Source organism: Anopheles nili, chromosome 3 (genome assembly GCF_943737925.1).
Source record: "Anopheles nili chromosome 3, idAnoNiliSN_F5_01, whole genome shotgun sequence".
In the NCBI taxonomy this organism is placed as follows: Eukaryota; Metazoa; Arthropoda; class Insecta; order Diptera; family Culicidae; genus Anopheles; species Anopheles nili.
In genome coordinates this window covers 65,507,656-65,530,700 of record NC_071292.1, presented here as the reverse complement: position 1 = coordinate 65,530,700, position 23,045 = coordinate 65,507,656, and the positions used below count along the sequence as shown (strand labels likewise).

The window sequence follows — 23,045 nt, the reverse complement described above, 5'->3', positions numbered from 1 at the left end:
ATTTCTTACATTTCATTTCCCTTTTTCGCCTCTTCACAGCTGGTCCAGTGGCAGTGCAAACCGGTTAGAACATAGAACGTAGTGCAACTACTGCAGTCAGTGGCTTATCAGTGATCGGGCTTAGAGTGAGTGCGCGCGGGTAGTTATCGTATCGTGGTATCGTGGCTAGTGTGATAAAGTGCGGTGTGTATGCCGTCGTCCTTCGGCAAACAATCCTCAGAACGCTCAAGCCTAGAACGTGGACTAGTGGACGTATCGGTTCAATCTCGGCCTCTCGAACATCGATAACAGCGATGCACCAGTAGCCTTCGATCGATCTGCAAACGAATCCTTCGCCAATCGATGCTATCGACCACGCCGCCCGGAAGGTAGGCAACCGGCAATGCACCATTAAACCCCGCTCAAAGACACGGGGTCCCTTGGCAGCTGGTAGGTTCGCGAGCTCAGCGAAAAAACACAGCGCATCCGTCGACGCGGGATCGTTATCCTGACTGGAGCTGTTCGTTTGCTTACCCATTGCTGCCACGTATTATGCACCGACGGTAACGGTGTGTGCTGTGTCGCTGGGGGAAGCTGTTCGCGCAGGGCTGGTAGCAGTCCAGAGGGCGAGCCATCGAAGAGAACGCGAGGCGCGAGAAAAGAACCAATCCGTCACCGGAGGAGGCCCATGACTCATCCGGGAGGCCAGGCATCCGCCACACAATACACCACGATCGGGTGAAACGCAACAACGACGTACAGTGAATAGGAACGGGCCTTGTTTTAGGTTTATGGTTTCTGCTGAATTATTGACCAGCACCGGACGCCAGCAATTGGAGCAGCGGGACGCGTGAAAAGCGTACACAAAAAACAACGTAGACAAAAACGGTCCTAACATTGTGGTGGGGCTGATTGGCGCACGGAGAGTATTCGGCCTGGAGGAATTTTCACGCACGCAAAAATTCGTGCCCACCAAGAAAGGTGAGTTGACGGGAACAGGTTCAAGGATTCTAGGCTTTTGTTTGCCTAGTATTAGTTTTCGACGTTGGTCCATGGTTTGTTTTGTCCGCCATCCCATTTTCCCTTGGTGTGCGAAAGCTCTAAAGCTCCGTCGTTGAGGTGGCCAATTTTATGTTGGGTACAATTTTAGCTTCCCATATTTCGCTTTGTTTCGTCACCCAGTATGAGGGAAAACCTAATTACACTTAATAATGCGCGTGAATACCGATGAGAGCCTTATCGGGGGAATTTATGGTCACAAAAGCGCGCACCAGCCAGCGGGAGCCGCTTCCGAGAAGCGTGTAACGTAAAACAAGCGCCCGGTACTCGTTCCGGCCATCGATAAGGCACGGTTTGTAAAGTTTATCCCGAGCCCGGTTCGCTCGCGGGCGCGCCAAAAGGGGGAAGGTGTAAATGCGTCGTTGGTGTTTTTCACGGAATTCAATTATTTAAAGCCGCTCCAGAGCCATACCGAGCCGCCCGGGAGCGGGAACTTTGAATGTGTGTTAATCCGCAATGACGGGGTGGCGTGACGTGGTGGATGTTTTAATGGTGCGCCCTGCTCCCGGTGCTCCCCAGGACGCGTATGAAATCCCAAGGACCATCGAGCCAGCCAGGTGCGAAACGGATCGACTCGTTCGTGTGCCCAACGACCCAAACGGTGGTTGGTTAGGACGTGGATCGTCGGCGGGAAAAACGATTAATGCCGTGTTGTCGTTTATGCAATCACTAGCGTTTGCGCGAAACTATGTTGTGTTTATGCTAATGGTATCGATTGACTTGGCAAATATCCGCCCCTTTCCGATGCCGACGTTACTAACCGGCTGATGGTGCCGGCACGTGCGGTACTGGGCGCCTCCATCGGCTTCCCATGCGGTCAGGCACCAGGCGCCTCCATCGGGTTGGGTGTTTGATTCGTTGGTGAGGTGGCTGGTGGTTTGCACGAGGATCGATTTAATTTAGCGATACACGCTGTCGTTCAGCTATTAGGCTCGGGTTGCAGCTAAGCTTCCGACTCCGCACCGGCTCAGTGCAATCGATGAGGGCGGCGAGAAAAAGCTGCTTCACGCATACCTTAGCTTCGGTATCTAATTAAACAGATATAAATCATGCACGGAGTAATTATGTTCGATGCGGTTCCAGTAAATATTCATGAAACAGGCTTTACGTGGAAACTGTATTTGCCGTAGAAATTAATATATTTTATTTTTAAACGTGTTAAAAAAAGGGTTGAGAATCGTTGCGGTACTTTTGTTTTGTAGCATTTGTTAGGTACACCGTAAACTCGTGAACGCTTATAAAATGTTTCAAAGATACGTAGCAATGAAAAAAAAAACGTGTACTTCCATCAATCACAGTGGAAATGTTTTTTTTTGTGTCGGAATATCCTTGTGAAGCATTTTTTCCTGGCATATGACGTCACTTAGAGCCGTTATCAAGTAAAGTATTTCTATGGGAGCTATCTTCAAATGACGTCATCGACCCACATTACCTTTTTCATCCATTCTTTGTATCGATAGGTCGATCGATTTGAAATACATAAAACAGTTTCAATGATTTGGTATATTTCTTAAATTAAATGGAAAGCAAACAAATTACTCGTCTGACATTTTGATTCTTTTCCTTTAGTTCATAAAAAAACAAACTTCCCTTAAGATATCATTACCGGTACCACAGCTCAGAAACAAAAAGGGAGCAAAAAAAAATCGTACAAACATATTTGTTCCCTAATTAACCGCATTGACCTGATTCCAGGAAAGTCTTTCGATGCTTATACCATGTGGCCTTTGGCTTTGGAATAAAAAAAAACATTTTCAAACGTCATTCACTCGAATGAGACCCATATATATATATATATATATATATATATATATATATATATATATATATATATATTTTTTTTTTTACGCTCAGCAGTAGGATGAAATCGATCGGTTTTGGCTCATAATACAGCAATGAGCATCACGCTAGGGTGCTCGTATGACTTGTCGATTGCAGCATCGCACAGATTCCTGTGCTCTCGTTCATAATTCAGCCCCAACCGATGGTGGCCTGGGGCTTTTTGCATTCACTATTCCCTTTTCGTTTTGTTTACCCAACCGGCTCCCCACGTGTGTTCCGGTCACTGTGCATTTTAGACGTTAAATGTGATTTTTGATCACTAAAATTTATCCATATCTACCCTGGTTTTCTCTCTCCTTTCACCGCTACCAGTAAGCATTCCGTGGAGCTCGAGTGGGCGATGGCGTTTGTGGTACGAAGGGCGACCGGTGTCAGCCCTGTCTCGCTAACGATACGCTCCTAAGCCGAAGTTGTTTGACACGCAAAACAACTTCCATCCGCTTCTTCGAGATTGGGTAAGTAACGGCCGGGTCAACCGCATCATCCATGCACCCAAGTTCCCGCTCATCGGCTCATGCCCGTGTTCTTTCTGCCATCCACAGAATGTCCTGCAGCGTAGACGGGCTGCCGGCGGGGTGTAGACTCCGGGGCATGGGCTCAACCGTTCAGAGTGGTCCACTTAATTCGTCTTTGAGTGGGGCGCAGGAATCAAGCAACAATGTCGTGCCGCTACAGCGTGCACCATCGCAGAAACCGTGCTGTTTCTGCTGGTGCTGCTGCTGCTCCTGTTCATGGTAAGGCACTGCGTTCCCAGCCGGTTACCCTGAGGCTCACTAACATGTGTCGTGTTTTTTTATATTTTCTTTGTTCCGTTACTGCTTCGCTATCTTCACGCCTCCTGCCTGGTTCCGGAACTCGCCGCCGGGGTCCTTGCATCGAATCGATCGAACGGGAAATGGCACCTCAACAACCGCACCGCACCGCACCTGAACGGAATGCCGCAACCACTGCACCGTGTCGCTGTACAGGGCTAAGTGGTAAGTGTTATTGAACTAGCAGGGCTCCTGAAACATACCACCCGCTGGTAGACCGGTCTGGGAATAGCACCCACACGAGAGAGAGAGAGAGAGATCACGGATTTTGGATCACCGGTACGGTTGAATGGGGGCTTGCGAGGTACCGGGCGGTACCGTTTTCATAATTTACCGTAGGCTAGTAAGCCGCCCAAGCCCAGTTGAAGACAGTAATGAATATATTTATTAGAAAAAGTAGCCCCTCGTATCTCACGGCACGTCATGAATCACACGCGCACCCAGCTGGTGGCCGTTGGACCGATGGTCTGAAGGGTTCGGTAACCGAACGTCGTCTTCCTGAACGAGGACTGTGATCAATCAATACCGTACCGGAAGAAGCGGGTCATTTGGGAAGGAGGAGAGCAGCGAGGGTGATTTTTTATTACCTTTCCCAACGCGGTACAATGGCTTTAAGGCCCGGTTCGGTCGTAACATGACGAAGGAACGACCCATGCCATACCATCAATTAGTTTGAATGAGTGGCATTACCGTTACTCAACTGATCAAATAATAAATTCAAGCGCAGCTCCAAGTATGTAGGATAAATTGGTGGACAACCAGCATATCAAAATTCGATGCGAATGCAATACTTCAGCTCACTGAAGGCACGTGCGTGTGGTGCGTGTTGCCTACCTTTCAGGCGTGCTATACTGCATCCTTGTTTCGTGAGCGAGAAATGTTCCATACACCATTGTACATGCTGCGATGTAGTGTATTTGCATGTAAGTCCTCGGCTCAGCAGCGCTCAGAGTTGAACCGTTTCCAATCACACGGTGCTCTAGTTGGCATGCAATTGCCGTGAATGGCGAGCGTGACCGCGTGTTGCACATGCCGAAGCGAAAACGATGTTCAACGCTAATCAATACGCAATGATTGCTTCGGTGGAAGTGATCCATCCTCCGTCCCACCGTGTTCAGCTCCTGGACATCGCGTCCAAGCTTACCCCCTGAGCACCCGGGCGAAAATTGACCAGCAGCAGTGCCGTAAGATGCTTTTGGGGTAGGCGCATGAAAGAGCATGCGAATCGCATGGCAGGGGAAACGACGGGAGGTGGTGAAGGTGTATGTGTGTGAGTGTGTGCATCCCGCTACGCCATGCCTGGGTATTGTATGAATGAATGAATGGAAGCCTGCTTCTTCCGAAGGATTTCTTGCGTTTCTTCCCGATTGGCGATGTCATGCCTGGCGTTAGATGACAAACGCATGCTAGTGCCCTTTAGCTCTCACTTTCGTTCTCTCGCTCTTTCATTCTCTCTCTCTTCGTTCTCTCTGTTGCTCTGTGATGTTTTCTCTTACACGATCCGAGGGTGAGTTTTCGAGGTGTCTGTTTTTCTTCTCTGGGAAAATAAGGGTGAGCAAGCTGATCAAGGTATGTGTGTGTGCTTCCATTCAATCGCTCTACCTCTCTCACTTTCACTCTCTTTCTTAAGCTATCTCGCTCAGGAAGCTAAGTCCCAGATCCAGCATTTAATTCATCAGACAGTTCTGCCGTGTTTATTATCCTTTTAAACCATATTTATCAATGTTCGTTAGATAACAATCTAAAGAAGGGATTAAACGGGAATCTCCTTTTATCTCAATAACTGATATTTTTCACGCCTTCTCTTCAATACTCAGATGCCTCTTTTTTCTCGCTGGACTGTGTAGTTTTATCTCTCGTCCAGTTCTCCACAACGCTCAAACGTGCTTGGTGTTGATTCCAATTTTTTTCTCAACAAAAAAATCACACCTGTATGAGTGACTTTTAGTTCAAGTGCACGAGAGAGCAATAAAAGAACAGCGAGAGAAAGAGAGAACGATTCGCGTGGGCCATGCTGCGACGGCATGACTGGGAAATGGCGAAGGACACACCACCAAGGGTGGATAGATTTTCGCGCTCTTTCGCTGAACCCAAGACCACAATACGCGCCACCACTCGGTTGCGTTGTTAGTGTGCGTTTTACTTGGCACTCCCGAGCGGTTCCTGCGTACTAGCGGGCTTTCGTTAAGTTGTTCGCTCCTCTCAGTCACATCCCACAGTACCGCGGGATGTGAACTGGAAACGAACTGAACGAAACTTTCACTCTTACCGCGCTACGTGGGGAGATCGAAACGTTTCTTTTCCTCACGAAGGGGCTTGCGTTCGTGCTTTCTCTCTCACAATTTTAGCTACATGCTGTCTCTGTCTGTCAGCGTGACGCGAACGGGCGTTGCGTTGCTGTGCTGCGTACGAGTCGCGTCGCGTGGAAATGCATGCGAAGCGACGCTTTTCCCTTGCTCTGGGCCAACACGATGGCGATGATATGCGATGGCACGTCTCTGCCTCATCGTTTCCTTCCCCTTTCACTGATTGGCGCGCCGATCGGTGGCGATGTAAAAATGTAAACAAAAATCCATCAACCCAAACTCCCGCACCGAGACAGGCTTGAACCCGCTGGAAGCGTAAGGAGGAAATCCGCGCGGGAGCGCGGTGCGAAGGACGACACCGGGAACGGTCGTGTGGTGGGTTTGCTGTGCGCGCCTGTCTGTCGGCGAATTCATTCGCTGGTCACCGTTCTAGGCGTGCAGTTCTGGTCCGCTCGGGAGCTGGTCAGGGTCGAACAGTCGAGCGACGTTTCGTCGAAAGGGTGACTCTAGCGGTGTGGTAGTTTGAACCGATCGACGGCATTTGGTTGAGGTGGTTGCATACTTGTTTGCTTCAAAAAACGTGCCAGAAACTGGTATGGAACGTGCCAATTTCCAGCATGTGTGTTATACAGTGCGTTTGTGGCGGGCCAAAATAAAGTGATACGTAGAGACGCAGAGCTTCCTAAGGCATAATAATTCGTGAATGTTTACAATGTGAGCTAGGGGTGCAAAAATATGACAAACAAAATTCAAAAGGATTTGGCATCACTTTTTCATCCTCATTGTGATGCTAAACTGTGCATTAAGGTGTCGTACTGTGCGTAAATGAATCTAGCATCGTAAATGAATCGAGTATCGTTTAATTTCGTTTATATGAGTGATACAACCGATTATAAAGTATATTTTGAATGAAAGGAAAATAAATCTACAAACACGGCCGCTTGATCGTACTGTTTGTGCGAGCATCCATGACTAAGGTGTGTCGGTGGGCGGAGACGGTGAAGCACACGCGTGAACAGATCGCTATGATCTTGTTGAATTTTCCGGGGCGCAGCAGAGGCACCAAAAAAAAAAGCTGGAAATAAGAAGAAAAAACACCACCCATAATACGCGTGAAGCACAGCAAGCTTCGAAGCGGGGAAGCATGGCTGACTAGTGCAAATGATTGCCACGATATAGAATGTAAATTTTGAGAATCCCTTCTCTTCGCGTTTCACACCTCGTGACCTCGGCGTAATCTTTCGTCTGATCACCAAACATTTCGCCACCAATATTCCCTCGGTTGAAGACGGGTTAGAAGGACGAGCCGTGATCGTGGTCGGTGAGATTGATCGTGATAATGTTTATTACTGTGCTGGTGCCGAATTTAAGGCAGCTACCCAGTGCTCCAGCACCCGGATTGAAGATCGCAGATCAATTGCGCTACGAAATGCTAGCAGGAATGTGGCTACGGTGTGGGCCGTTGCGTACGTGCCCTTGCCGGATGCCGAGATGCTGGGGAGGTTTACAAACACTTCGCCAGTTGGTACGCCCATGACCAAATACCTGCACGATCGACAGCTTTGAATGATGAAGTGTGCAAGTAAACGCCAGTTTCGTGGCTGCTACTTGTCGGAACCTGTGATTTGATTTTGAGTTAGTTTTGAGCATAACCTTTTGCTGCGATTGATGAATTGCGTATCGTGTTATTAAGAAACTGTATTTGAAACACTTTAAAAATGCGTAAACATAAAAAAAACCCTGTAAACAGTCTCATTACGACAGATTATAAAAATTCATATCGAAATGGAGACGCCTGGTACTTGACGATTGTGGGTTTTATGTGGGCTCAGTAACCTGTTGCTCTATTTTGTGGGAAATCCATGTTTACTTATCTTATTGAGATCAAGGGAACATGTTTTTATCGTTACATTACTTTATTAACCACTTATAAGTCAGATAAAGGCACTTAGTTTTTTATTGAATCAGATGGAGGCGCCCAGTGTTTTACTTCCAATGGAATCAATTTGATGCACCATAAATGAAATTGTTTTAAATAAATCAGTACATTTACCTAAATTTTCGAATGCTCCATAGCAGCTTGGTATGAAGTGCTTTTATGACGTTACGCATGATTTAATTCCAATATTCCGTTCTCGATTGTACTTACTTCAACAAAGGAGCTTCTCATAGGGAGAATAATAATGTTTTTTAGGTTTTATGAGCAACCACTCACTGACATTAAGCGATCCACATCGGTTTCAATGAAATAGCACTCCTCTTTGGCACCAGAACCCATTCACCACCACAATCCGTTCCGTTTGCTCAAATCCATCACCGTGATTGAGCGTCAATTGCTTTCTCGAGCTTGAGCTGCACACCATCGTTAGACAATAGGTGGTGGCGTTTGTGTTCCTGGCGGGTAGTTAAGGTGTTTAATTTATCAAAAGCGTCTTAACCGCCTCTTCCAAGCTTTCCAAACACCCGGTGGGGCGTTTGCATTGCCGAGCCGCGTCATGCCAGGGTGACATAATCGATTGCTCCAAGTGTCATTTGCCACACCAACCGGGCGACTAAGACGGTCCTAGTCGTACGATCAACCATCGCTCGAATGTCTGCTGCGGACATCGTTTGATGCCTGACGTGAACGATGGCGCAAAGCGGTTGGTTGTTCATCATGGCCACAGGGAGTGGAAAAGAGAGAGAGAGAAAGAGTCGGCGAAAGAGGACAATGAAGCGCACTTGCAACTAATCAACAAGTAGTGCATCTGGAAGGCAACCTTGCAACCGAGCGTTGTTTGCACGGCTGACATGCGGTGAAGCCACGATCGTCCGTCAGCCGGAAGTCGAAGCCAGGCCAGTGTCGGTCGGTTTAACGGCTTCTAATTTTATCATGTGTACATGTGTGGGGTCGCACCGAACGCCTCCGTGCTGGCAGACGATGGCAACCAAGCCACAAACGGGTGCATGGCCCGCCCTTATGCACATGCATGGCCCGACGATGTGGAGCGGTTGGCGTGTGAGATATTTCCCTACTAAATATATACTCATTTTTCGAGGTCTAGTTTAATGCGCATCTGGCTGGGACGTTCTTTGAATAGGATCTAATCCAGCCTTCATGGGGTGTGAAGATGTATGGTGGTTTCTGATGTTAACTGTATGACATACGATTTGCTAACTGAAAGGCAACGGAACGTCTGGTAACGTTTGTTTGAGGCACATGAGGCAACACATTTTTTGCGTATGTGTTGAATTGAGCAGTGAAAGCAATTTTCTTTCTCGGCTTGAATCGCTCAAGAATCACGTTTGTAACTAAATGAAGCCTAGTCAGCAAGAAACAGCTTGCGGATTTCATGAATATATGTGGCGTTAATGATTAATGAATGAGCTGCCTAATAGTGGCCTTGCCTTTTCGTTGTTTGCTACGTTTATTTGAAACAAATCCCATTAATCCCCACCGACTGCCGATGCGCACCATTTCGCAGCGTTGTGAAAGAAAGCAGAAGAAGAAAAAAAACAACCGAAACAACCCTGCCATCACCGTTGAAAGCGCGCGTTCCGAAATCTTCTCCGGGGGGAACGTGAACATCTGTCATAAGGCCTTGATGGGGACAGCTTTTTCGGACGCCAATCGTCATCCGTCGCCACCGCTGTTCATAACGACGGTTTTATCGATTGTCGTTGTGATGGCGATTGTGCGTTTCTAATACAGGCTTGAGGTTTTTTGTTCCCTCCATTCGTGCTTTTCGTTTCTTCTTTCATACACTCACAGCCGCACAATCGCAACCGGGACTGCGATATTAATGCTACCTTTCCAGCTCGCACATCGTATCAGCACCGCTAAGCGTTTCCCAATGCCAGCGCAAGCTTGGAATGGCGTGGAAAAAAGAGGAAAAATCCCACCACGCGGTCTCTCAATGGAGGCGCCAGCCCGGTGAGACGCTAGGCGCTAACGATGATGACGATTTTGCGTAATGCTTGCCGGAAAGATGAATTAAGCTTGTAATGCGCGGGGTGGAACCTTTCTCATTCCTTTCTTTGGTGGCACTCGCTCTCGGTTCGGTGCTTTACGAAACAATCAAACCCAGTGCCCCAGTGCACTGCCGCTGTAAAGTGCCGCCATTGAGCGAGGGTATTTTTTTGTCCACAAACCATCGCTGTTGTGTTTGTTGCCATAGAAAACCTCTTTGCAGGCTTTCGACCGTTAATGGTTTACGAATGCGGGAACCTTTGCGTCATCCATTTCTTGGGAAGCGGTCACGCAATGGTTGAGCCGACAGGAAGAAAAACAAAAAAAAACGAACTGGTGCCGCGAAAACCCACTCGGGAAGTGGGCATCCAAATGACAAACCGATTCCTTTCACAAACAACCGCCGGCGCGAACAATGCCAGCAGACAAACAAACAAAAGAAATGGACCACCGAAAAAGGGCGCTTATTTTTTCGTGCTATCTCCCTCCGCCACTTGCTTTAGTTATGCTTTATCTGCTGTTCACGCTGGCACGCACGAAAAACTTATCGAAGATAAAGGTCAAGAACAGACGAAAGTGACATCACTCGATGGCGCCAACAACCGCACGGCACGGTCGACTGCATCGCGAACTGCACAAGCTCATTGCAGTGGCGTTAAGTCCGCCCCAGTGCCAGGCAGTACATTAGTCGTTTTTATCGCTTCGAATATAACGTAAAGAAATGTGCACTATCATAATCATCATTCATTTTCAGGCGCCCGGGAGACTTTGAATATGAAGCATGGCACGAGTGGCTCGTGAAAATGTACCGCGTGAACATGAAAATGATTAAAGCACTGCCGCTCGCGCGAACGGCGCGCTTGGTGGCGTAGAACATGCGCGAGCTTGTCCCTGCTTATTATCCTACGGCACGGGGGATGGAAATAGAATATATTAGCGGGCGTCTGGTGCAGCTCGCAATGCATTGCAACGCAAAGAGGGCGTTTGGTGTGGTTTCGCTCCCTTCCAGTCATCGCTCAACGCGAACATAAAGGGTGCCGTTTCGTTCCGGCGTCTTCCTGAATTACCCCAACGGTATGGGTGTAATCGTTGGAGTCGCAATTTCGTTGTTCATTTATCACGCGGCGATTATTACGTGCACGCGCTGGTGGGTGGTGAAATGATGCATTCGCAACTTCTTGGCGTCTCGGTTCTTGGTTTTGCGATGGTGTTTCGTTTCATCTGCTCAAGGGTTGTTCGCGATGGCACATGGTTCGCGATCAGTGCAATATGCATAAGCAATCTTGGTCTTGTACTCGTGTTGAGAGTTCCACTTGTTGCCTGCAAAATTCTTAGTTATTGCTATGTGGGAAACTGTGAATGTTATACGTGTGCGCGTTAGGCTTATTGTATCTTGCATATTTCATATTTGCAGGAAGTACATCATCCATAATTTCAATTAATTTGTTTCCATCACTTAAATCCATGCTGAAAGCAACGCGCACACGGTCGCACATGATGAGCGCTTGGGGCTCAAGCGATATTACGTAGGGATTTGCCGCTTTTCGTGTGTAACGCGCTAAAAGGCTCGCTATCTGCGGTGCCAAGATGTATCCATTCATCCGCAACAATGAAAGCACTAAAGCCTGCATGCGAGGCGTCGAGGATTACCGCCGCTCTCATGCCACAGTACTGCTGCCCGGCAGTGCCACCCAAGGTGTCTGATTCCATGTTGAGTGATTGAAACGGCATCAAGGGCGTTACTAATCCGGGCTCGCTGTGAGCTGCGCCGCACGATGATGAAAGGCACGTACGTTCCGGCGCGATTACGAACCCCGGGGTCTGGGTTCTAATTTCATTCCCTTGCTGCTGGAAGCGCGACTGGCCAGCGTCATTCGGGTGGAAAATGTTTGCCCCCTTTCGGTAGCCCATCGGCACTGGAAGGAACCACCCTGGTTCGAGGAGGAAGCGAATTAAATGCTATCAAATGCAACAGCCTACCGGCACACGGCGTACGGTGAGCGAGGCGTCAAGCCGTCGCTTTGAAGTGTTAATAAATGACCCATTTCGCTTGGAATGCAGTCGCCTCGAACGTCGTTCAAAGCTGCCACCTGTCGATAAATGCACCGGTTGCATCTGCCACGACTCGAGCGGCTCACCTGTTGCTGTCGGTGGTCGGTGGCATGGCTCACTCGACGCTTGTCGTCGGTGCGAAGTGTAATTCAATTAAAAATTAATTTCAAAATCTCGTCGTTCCGCTCGCCCAAGTCGGGTGCAATGTTGGTAGAGCACCCTTAAAGCAAAGGGTTCCCTTTAGGTCGGTCGGTTAAACCACACAGTTGTTGCATCGGGCGACCGTCAAGTTGGGTAAGGATTGTTTGAGTTTTGCTCGGGACTAAGCAAACTGAGCGTGTGTGTGTGTGTGTGTGTGTGTTTTTTTTCATTTGAACCCGTGTGTTTATTCTTACGTCCTGTAACACAGCTCATGTCTAACTTTCAACCACTGGGTTGGGTTTCATTACCACGCTACGGTGAAGTTGGTCCCGCAGTTCGCGTGCCCTGAAAAACTCGTTAAAACTGCTGCCACCCACCTGTTCAATGCGTACTCGTTTTGTGTGGAGTTTCCCATTATTACATCGATTAAACACGATTCCAGATTGCAGGGTATTACACCATTTGAACGCGACTTATATTGTCTGAAAGTTTGAAGCTCAGCTACAAAGGATCAAATTAAGTTGTTACTTCCTGCTTTAAGGCGATGGTGTTAAGTTTGAACGAGAAACAGGGGCTGAGAAAATTACGTGAAACCATTTCTGAATATGATTTAAGTGTATTTTAATTCCAATTCTAGTTGACGCAATGTCTTTACGCCCTCACGAGAAGTAATGGCTTTTTCGGGTTGATATTTATTCCGGGAACATCTTGCCGTCCACGCTGAGCCACGGTAAGCCACATTCCGGCTCGTTTTTTTCCCCCCACAACACATGATTGAGGTAAATTAGAAATATTTCACCTTCAAAACTCTCAATCGAAGCTGTCAGTGAATGCGTTTCGTTTCACTCATCGGTGCGTCTAGCTGTTCTAGCGGCAACGCTTACGGCGGGCACCCAGCGTCAGTTTTCCGCTTAATCGTTCACTCACCCGAAGACGACTGTTGGGTTAGCAGGAGGCCTCAAACCCGTACGTGTGATTATCGAAATGACTGGCATATGCCCCCCCGGGTGCCAATGGAGGCAAGAAATAGATCAATCCGTTCGTCAGCCAACGCACGGGAGCCAAAAGCTTCCGATCAGAGGACCCACTTCAAACCCTGGTCGAACGAACGGACGGATTCGATAGCCCTTTTTACTGGCGTGAGTCGAACGTGCGGTGCTCGAGGGTTCGCTATTCTTTCGCTCGCTTTCTGTTTCGCTGTGCGATGAAGAGCGCTCCATCGTGATTAGCTCCCTTGGGGGTGGAAGAAGAAATTGTCATTCTTCCGTAAGGTTGAACCTTGTGCCGCTAGGAAGTGATTCCCACTCGCTGCCCTCGATTTGGCACGGCAAGCGGCCTATTCGAAAGCCCACCGGAGCCTTCCGAGAGCCGCTTCACACCGGCAAGACATCGTCCGGCTTCGTATTGAGCGGCTTGTGCTTCTGCTCTAGTCCCGAGGCTCCAATGGGTTTACTTCAAGCGAAATCCGCCGGTCGAGTGAGGTCGCAGAAAAAAAAAATCAAATGATACAAGATTTAAGGCAAAGCGAGCCCACGGGAGCTAAATTGAATTCTTCCCTGGCGGAACGGTCGCCAACCACACACACACACACACACGCACACAGATTCGTGGGATATTTTTGCCGATTCACTGACGCGGTTCTAATGGCTTGAAGTGTTTTCACCGAGAAACGCGTTTCCGCGAGCTCATCAGGTTGCCGAGCTAAGGGCCAAGAGTTGATTGATGAAAGGCGCTTGTTTCGCGATGCGCACGATGCTGATGAGCGCACCGGGATGACTGGCATTTATGTCGCGCAATTTTCGACGAAAAGAACTTGTGAGTGGGAAAATGGCCGACATCGGGCACTGGTACCGGCAGTATGGTTCTATTTCGATCGCCAACCGCTACCCGAGCGGTCGGTTCGCTTTGGTTCAAGATGGCCCTTTTAATAAACGGTCGTGGGTGGAAAATTTGATTCCACCCGCACATATCGAGCCACCCCTAAAAGCGACCGTGTTGTATGGCCTACCTTTCGAAACTATCTCCTTGCCATAGCTTGGCTGAGCTTGTGGCCTGTAGGTTCTCGTATGCGACGTGTCTACCGAACTTCAAAGGAATGGCAAAACGGATTAATGGGTATTTTTATCTGCTAATTTTATTATCTAAGAAAAGCTGCGTTGTTGTACTAATAATAAGTCGGATTGATCCTTCGGGATCTATTTAAGGACGCAAGCTGGTGTGTCAAACGGAATTAGATTACGTATTCGTTGCTTTTTAAAATATGCAACTCTCTTTTACCACCAACGCAGTAACAGGGCTCGGATGGGAAATAAAAATCACGTAAAAGCGCAATCGATTGAGTGCGCTAAAAGCAAGCTGTCCTTCGCGATTTGCGCTCCATCAAGAATTTAAACATTGTACCTGAGCCTAGGTTTCCGTTCACCAAGCCATCACTTGCGCCTTTGTACTTGTCTCAGCCCCGAGCGAAGGGCTACCTTTCACCGGAAGACGCTCCCGAGCCTCATAATGACGCATTCATGAGGCGGCTTTCATGTTCCAAGGATCACGGCTCAAAATTTAACGTTTTTGTTTTCCCAACCGTCCGCGTTCCATCCCGGCAAAGCATGTGTCCCGCAACCCTTGGGTATTGCTGTTTTCTTTGAAAACAAGAGAGGCAGAAAAGAAAGAGAGGCAAAAAAAAAGCCTGAAACGCTTCCACTCAATTTCCACACCACGTCCACGTACGGCCGCAGGACACAAACATGTGTTGTCGCCGACGAGCGACGGGAAGGACATTAGCGATAGGAATTGGCTGGCACGCTTCAATGCACTTAACCTGCCCTAAGGACAATTGTTTATCCAGCTAAATAAAGACCAACCCAGTGCAAATAGATTCAACAACCTCCGGATCCGGTGTGTTCCGGCGCACCGGCAACACCGGCGAAGGTCTACACGAGCAGGGGGCAAGTGGCCAGTGGGTGGGTTAGTGAATCCTTCCTGCCTTCCCTCGTCAACCCGGGGGTGGCAGCGAAGCGAACCACCAACCGAACAACAACAATGGTAACCCCACTCGCCACGGGACGGAAGGGATGAAATAAAACAACAAACGCAAACTTCAGCACCGGAAGCGACCGTTTCCCGCACGGTGGCCCTTCATGTGGGCGCCCTTTTGGCTTTGTTTCGTGAGGGGCTTATTTTTTGTAGCTGTTGTTGCGCGCGCTTTCCAGGCGCCTCGTTTGCATGCCTCCCGGGAAGGACCGACCGAAGTGTGCGTCCTTCGGGGTAGGTTTTACACGGCGGTGACCTGACGGTCAACTTGCCCGGGTGCAACGGTGCGCATTTTGGGTGAAGCTGTGGCCTTCGGTGGCGTTGGGCAAACAGGGCAAAAAACAAAATCACAAAACACCCCCATTCACGCTGGAAGGGGTCAGGAAATGATGAAGAAATACGCAAACGATGGGTGTTTTTCCTTCGAATGCTTGGGTGCGCTCGGGACGGCACAAATCTGGAACGCCGTTTTTGGTTGAACCTAACCAAAACGGGCACTTCGGTTCCATCGACCTGATTGTGATCTGGGTTCGTTCGGCCTCGGTGTGGATTAAAAATTCAACCCTTGGCGTACATTTCTTCCCACGCTGGAACCCGTAAAGGTGCACGATAAGCCGAGGGTCGCGCCCAGATGGAGTTCATCTGCGTTGGCTGGAAGTGATCAGCAAAGCAAATTCCACCCGAGGGTTGGTTCCGGTTGGTCTTCGGTGTCTTCGGGATAGCTAAAGTGCCGGATTCGCCCGTCTAGTCTAGTGTCGGGGTGATTCTTGCACTGCACTGTGCCATATCGGTACGGAGAGAGTCAAAGGAAATGGAACCAAATTGAATGAAACACTGATGATGGTCACGAGCCACCCATAACGGGGTAGATTTGATTGTTCTCCTTCATTTCCCGAGGGTAGGACATCGGCTCACATTGTGTTCGTTGCGTTGTTGCTGAAAGCTCGGAACTTCGGTATTTCGGCTTTGATCTAACATGGTAATGCAAGAGGAGATACACAAAAAATGAGTTTATTTCTATACTTGATGAGATTAAAATCGTGATGGTCTTCGTAAGATATTTTTTAGGATGTCATTGTTGAAAAGAATAAAAATCATTTGCTCATATCGTGCTTTTTTCACACGTTATAACTGCCTGATTTATTCAACGTGCATATGATGAAAAAGAAACATCCAAGCAGACAATCCTGTAATTTATTAAAGGGCAGAAACCTCAGCAAAAACCGCTAAAAACCAGCAAAGCAAACTTTATCATCACTGCTTGCTCCCTACGGACCAATTCCAGACTGTTAATGGTTGTTCTTTGCTAGACAAAAAAAAATGATGGTGCGAAATATAATCGCAAAAGGTTAACGATCTGATTTGGTACAGTGTTTTAAATATGCGCACCCAACATCGTCGCACTCTTCACATCATTCGCGGTCGTACGCTTTAGTGCACTGGTTTTATGCTTCTTCCAAGTGACCTTTCAACAGCAATCGAAACAAATTCTGTATTATGATGTTGAATCATTTAACAGCGCTCGTGATTTCCCCGTGCAGCCTTTTTGTGCCATCCCTAGTCCGTACGACCAGGACCGAGCAGGAAGCCACTGGTTTGAGAATCTGAAAAAAAAGATCAAACTTAGCACACAGACATGCACGAAAAAAAAGCATAGTAATAACATTAGCGAAAATCCACGTGTCGAGGCGAGAACAGCAACGTGTGGACGTTTTTTACGCCGTTCCACCCGCCGACTTTACGACAACCCATCCGATCGCCACAACCGAACCCATGCAGCCCATCCGGCCCATCCGGCACTTCCGAGCAAAACAAACCCATTAAAAGTTTATTATCATCACCCAACGCGGTCACTGCGCGAGCTAGCCCCTCGAACCAGAGCGTCCCGAAATAATGTGCACACATTTGCGACCAACTACCAATAACCGTGCCGGCTGCCGGCTGCCCGCTGGTTTGTCGTTTTTGCTTCCCAGTTCGTACAACGGCCACCCACACGTGGGCATCACTTGAATATGTGGATGTGTGTGCCTGGGGATGTATGTGTGCATGTATGTCCCCTGGCGTTGGGATTGGCACACATGCACACACTGACATCATCGATGCCATCCGGGAAAACCCGTCATCAAAGTAATTAACCTCAAATATGATGCGCGAGGACCGCGAGCTGGGGGCACCCGGGTAGGTTCGATTAGAAAACATGTGGTGTGGAAGGGACGAAGGAGCAAACGAAGCCAGAGAAACGGGGCAGATGTGTCAATAAATGTCCTGCATGTACCACGGACGAGCGCGAGAGATTTCCGGTGTTGCTGCGCTCGCAAAAAGCCACGGTCGGTTCTTTACCGACGCGCTCGAGTGGAAAGCGATCGTAGCTACAGAACGTGGCTACAGTGTAGTGTCCTGAAAATAGCTCACCCGGTATTGAGATGTCCGTAGCATAACGATGGTGGTTTGCTGCGTTTATGTGGGAGTCAGCATCGTTACGCGAGCGCGCTTGTGCCCGAAAAAACATCGCCCTCATTAATCCGCCTCGAACCGATTCCTGTGAGCCATTAAAGGTACCGTCCTGGCGGCGTGCGTCTTACACTGTCCTGCAACGGCACTCGACATCGCAGTAGGCGACATCGAACGTGTTTATACCCGCGGGGCCATCGATGGAGGCGCCCAGTACTTCACACCGCCTCGGAGCTATGGGCCGTCGATGGAGGCGCCCAGTCCTTTTTGACACAAGTGGAGCTAGGGGGCCGGATGTGGCTCCAGGCGCCCGGAAACACCACTGGCCCGAGGGTGGGCTGTGCAGACAATCATTAAATTGCCACTAATACACGGGCAGGCATGGCTGACGTCCACCATCGTTACGGTGGCCGCTGGGCCCGTGTTGCTGATTAGGCAGGAAAATTCTCTTCGGCTAATTTTATTCATGCTCAAGAGTGTGTAATTAGCTGCCAGCCGTCGGCACCCTTTTTCTCTTCGAGGACGTTTCGCACGGAACCAGGTTCGGTGTGTTGACGAGCACATTGTGCATCGGAAAATGCGATTAAGCCGTTCGGCACGCAGTGTTTCAGCGAATGCGTACCTGCGTGTAATTGTTCTCTCTTTGGATAAACTTTTGGGGGAAAGTGAATAAAATTACATTCATATTTGCAAAAGAATCATCTAACCATTCAAAGGAAAAGTTCAGCGAAAGCGACTAAGGCACATTAACGCTTATGGGATGCAATTTGCAATCGGTCTTATCAAACGGGGCGAAATGGTGCATTGCTTCGTTTATTGCATTTGTGGGTCATTTCCCCTGCACAAAGAGCTCGTAGTGGAAGAACGTGCGCATAGCAGGAAAGCGACAGTACTCATATTGAGATTCGTTCACTCGTTCACCGTACAGCAGAGCTTTCAATGGTGACAACTCGTGCATCGACCATCGAGAACGGTACGATCGTACGGCGACAGTGCTTTTCGCGAAACGGTGCGGTTGTCCTCGAGGAGGGTGCGCCCTCGGAAAGGATCCCACTGAAGGACCTCCGACGACAGCAGTGTGGACAGTAGAGCAAACATCTTACCTAGATTACAGCTTACTTGTGAATGCATTAAAACCCGGCAGCCTCCGGTAGGGGAGCACCGGACGGACGCAACGGCGTGCTAAAAGCCAAACAAGAAATCAGCGACCTAAAAGTGTATCCCTTGTGGGTCGTGTAAGCGAGTGTGTGTGTGTGTCTGTGGGGACGTGATTGTGGTGACGAAGGTGTGTGGGTGTTTGTTCGAGGTTCGTTCCTGCGGCGCACGTCGTAGATGCCACCCGCAGGACACCCGCAGCACCCCCGGCAGGTGCTCGCGAAAGGGCGGAAAGACACAACACCCTAAGTGCTGCGCAAACATGTCGAAACAATAGACGGCACGCCGTGGTTGCCGTATACGATACACGTCCGGAGTCAACGTCCATCGTGCGTCTCGTTCTCGCACGTTTTTCACCAAACGGTGCGACGGTGAGAAAGTGCCAGTGAAACCGCCACCGCGGCGTATTCGAGTGTTTGCATCCATTTTGTGAGACGGACGAAACCGGTGAAGCGGTGCCGCGCCAAGTGTGTGTGTGTGAGTGAGCATCCTTCCGACGAACAGCCGCGACCGTCCACGGTTTCCGCTGGAAACGGCGGTCCATCTATTCCCGAAGTATGGCCGAAAAATGGCGCCTGGCGATTGGGAAAATTCGAAAGGGGTAAGCGAGCGGTGGTTGGACGCGTTTTTACCGCTTCCGAGCCGAAATAATGCTGTTACGCCGTTTAGAAGGCGCACGGTGGTACGGTCCATTTGATGTGTTATACTGATTGCTGTTGACTGTTTTCGTTGTTAAATGTCAGGAGTCTTTTACGCTGCTACAGAGGATAATCGCGTTTTCTACGTTTCTGGGCTGTTTTTACGCTTTTTATTTGACACGATATGAGTAATTTTATGTAAATTTTTGTACGAAATTTACCTTTTGGGATGCAAACTTCGTTTGTGTTACGGAAGTCCAATTAATTCTTTATGCTACGAATGTATCTTTTGTTGTTGTTATCCCACGCATCCCACGCATTCAACCAATTGACAACGCTAGTAAAATATCAATAGCATGGGAGCAATTTAACGTGAATGATACGTTTTTACAAATTAAATATTTATTCCAATCCGTCTGGGATGCCCTTTGAAGGAACACCCAACCGTGAGCTGGGCGCTTCGCTCGTTGATATCTAAATTCCCGTTTCATCCGGGGGCTGTACGCTGGAGCTTTCAAGGAGCATCGAGGCGAAAATAACGCAAACGTACGTGGCATCCCTGCGGCTCGTTCGATGTCCCGTGAAAAAGTCGCCGGTGACGTAATGGTTTCGTTAAATTTAGCGAAAGTGTGGCGGCATAAATTCAATAATAACTCTACGTGACAAATCTTTCGTTCCTTGGGTTGCTGAATAAAGAATAACGGTAAAAGATTGCATTTCATGCCCCGAACCAATCCGCCCTTTTGCTCGTTCGGGGATACATCGCCTTCTCGAAGGTGCACGCAAACAAAGGCAGGCAGACGAGGCGAGATGGAGCATCATTGATAAATATTCGACGACAGCGAGATGCTAGTGTCAAGTGGGTGACTTTTTCTCTCCCTCAAGAGGCGGGTGACGCTGGGTGAGCTTAGTTTGCCTAGCGTTTGTCACTGCTCCATATTTTTCGTCCCCATTTGTTCGGGCCGTGAGGATGCTGTACATAAATTTTATATAGCGGAAACCTAACGAGCCAGTCGCCTACCGGCTAACCTGGCCTGCTTGCTGACGGGGCTGACAGATTCCGTCCATTGATTAATTCAAGCCGTTCCGTGCCGGAAAATTACCGTCCACGGGGAAAACCGGGCCGGGTGGAACCAGGCCGCCCGGAAGAAGGAAGCGTTTTGTCACATTCCATAATTTATTGCGCGTCTTTCGCCGAGAGACGGCAGGAAGGAGCTTTTCAGGTTTCATCCGAAACAAATGCGAGAATGTGTTTTGGAGTATTTTATAGCGGAAAGTGGAATGAAAAATGCCTCCACTAGAACATGATCAATTTCAATCGTACTTTTGGGTGGTGATTATTCCCGGAACAACAATGACCCGTTTAGCATCCTTTGTTCATCGTTGCTCAAATAACAGCTTAATATATACCTGATTGATTTTTTTCCTATTTTTTATATTTACAGTTTGGCTATAAAAAATGCAGAAGACAATGGGCCTACGAAAAAAGACCAAGCTAGTTCCGATACGCTATTCGATGGTGAACAGTGAGTAGATTATCTGCGCCCGTATGAATCAATATAAACATGTCCGATTTTTGCTATTTGAGGAACGATTTTTATTTTCATACTTTGCTAAGGAGGTTATTGTTTCCATTCGGTTGAATATAATTTGAGCAAGAGTTTTCTTTGTATCGTAAAATACTGTACATCGTGAAAAGAAACTGCACATAATCTCTCGTAAAAATATTACAAACTCATCCGCTTGCACCATTTCTTATCAACTCTTTTAGACCAACGCTAGAGGAAATTCGCAGCTGGGGCAAGAGCTTTGACAAACTCATGCGGAGCCCCAGCGGGCGGAAAGCGTTCCGGGAGTTCCTGCGCTGCGAATACAGCGAGGAAAACATACTCTTCTGGCTGGCCTGTGAAGAGCTGAAGAAGGAGACGAACCCGGAAGCGATAGAGGAGAAGGCTAGGTTTATTTATGAAGACTATATCTCGATTTTATCACCGAAAGAGGTATGGCGTTGTTGTTCGGCCTCGGAACGACTGAGCCTCAAATTTTCATCTCACAACTTCTTCAACCGCAGGTATCGTTAGATTCGCGTGTAAGAGAAATAGTTAATAGAAATATGGTGGAACCAACGCCGCACACTTTCGACGAAGCTCAACTACAAATTTATACACTTATGCATAGAGATTCGTACCCGAGGTAAGCAGCACCGCGACACGGTACGCATTCCAACACACACTCACGCCATTCTTCTCTGTTGCAGATTTATAAATTCCCCTCAATTCAAAACGCTGGCCCAAATTCCGGAGGGTGTGTCGGCGTCCGGTTCGACGGCAGAAAGTCCCAGCAATTAGGGATCCCCGGTCCCCCCCATTTTCCGGTGCTGCTCCGTGGTTCAGTTCACGCGGGGTGTTTGAAAAATCCCAAATATGTTCACCCGCCACTTTACCCAGACCGTCATGCCTTCTCACCTGTACCGCCAAGCGCCCGAGAGCGTCTTGAGAGCGATCATGATGGAGAACAACGGCACAATGGCTATGCTGTACCACCCTGTAAGGGCCACCCACATCCTTGGCTCGCCTTACAGCTTCTCCCCCAGGTGGGCTGCTTAGGTTATTATCGGTGTACTTGCGCATCTCGTACGGACGTACTTTTTTGCTCTCCAAACTTTTCGACTATCTCCTTTATGCCAGCGAGGCGTAAAATTCCTCCGCCATGATATTTTCTTTTTGCAACGCATAGGGTCGCGTATAATCAGATCGCAGAACACGGGACGAGCAGGCAGGCAGGCAGGCAGGCTGGCACGCAATGTTCAACTAGTTATCGTAATCGTAATAAGCAAATGTATGCGCAAAGCAAGTAGAACCTAGCGAAAGAGCAAAAGCAATCCAGGGACGGTCACGAACCGGACGGTCGGCTGATGAATGCAACATTTTTTTACGTAAAAGTTTAAGTAAAACTCCTACCACCTGCAGCAACCAGCAAATGCCAAGCCCCTAACGGATTGAAGCACACGGAAACGGTGGAAGGCAGCGCAATTTGAAGGAAGCAGTAATAACAATGGGAAAAAAGGTCACTACGGCAAGCACATATATCACTTTGCTCGTCGAATTGTTACAGAATCATCATAATAATGAAACAAATAACAAACAGTATATGCAGCAACCAAACAATCAGACCCCAATCAGGATGCTAAATTTGAGGTGCAGGGAACTTGAAGTTATTTTTGCCATTTTTCACTGTACCGGAATAAGAAGCACACGATCGGAGAAACGGAAACCAAATAATCAGACCCGATGTGAGAAACGAGAGTAGAGTACAATCTAGAACAGAGAGAAGAAAGAGAGAGAGAGATGTAGTGAAAGTAAGAAAATGAGAGAAAGAAAGCGGACCTCAACTCGCGTGAATCCCTAGCGCCATGCCAATAGCAATCACAATCTGTACCAATCTGTAAGAATTTAAAGTATTCATTTTCCCGTTTACCTACGTAGATTGTTCTAAAACGGGTAGCGAGTTTTTCGTGGGCACGCCTCATTGCCAAGCGCATGGAAGAGGGATGTTCTTGGTCCTATTACAAACGGCGCCACAAACGCCTAATTACAACGACGAACCGGTTATGTTACGTTTTGGAATGTCCACT

The 23,045-nt window shown here is 48.4% G+C and overlaps 1 protein-coding gene across 1 annotated transcript; it reads left to right on the top strand.

Moving 5' to 3' along the window:
* The first annotated feature begins 3,310 nt into the window (after positions 1-3,310).
* On the top strand, positions 3,311-21,759 carry LOC128726205 (regulator of G-protein signaling 17). The gene is made up of 7 exons (XM_053819998.1): positions 3,311-3,335; positions 3,423-3,614; positions 3,849-3,857; positions 20,857-20,937; positions 21,183-21,411; positions 21,483-21,604; positions 21,669-21,759. Exons 2-7 carry the CDS (start codon positions 3,424-3,426, stop codon positions 21,757-21,759), a joined length of 723 nt encoding a protein of 240 aa, XP_053675973.1. The 5' UTR covers positions 3,311-3,335; position 3,423.
* The last annotated feature ends 1,286 nt before the right edge of the window (positions 21,760-23,045 follow it).

What these genes read in the sequence shown, in the direction of transcription:
- LOC128726205 (XM_053819998.1), top strand. Translation starts at nt 3,424, where the DNA reads ATGTCCTGCAGCGTAGACGGGCTGCCGGCGGGGTGTAGACTCCGGGGC. An exon ending in ACGCTATTCGATGGTGAACA is followed by an intron (nt 20,938 to 21,182) that starts GTGAGTAGATTA and finishes CAACTCTTTTAG; the next exon opens with ACCAACGCTAGAGGAAATTC. An exon ending in CGATTTTATCACCGAAAGAG is followed by an intron (nt 21,412 to 21,482) that starts GTATGGCGTTGT and finishes CTTCAACCGCAG; the next exon opens with GTATCGTTAGATTCGCGTGT.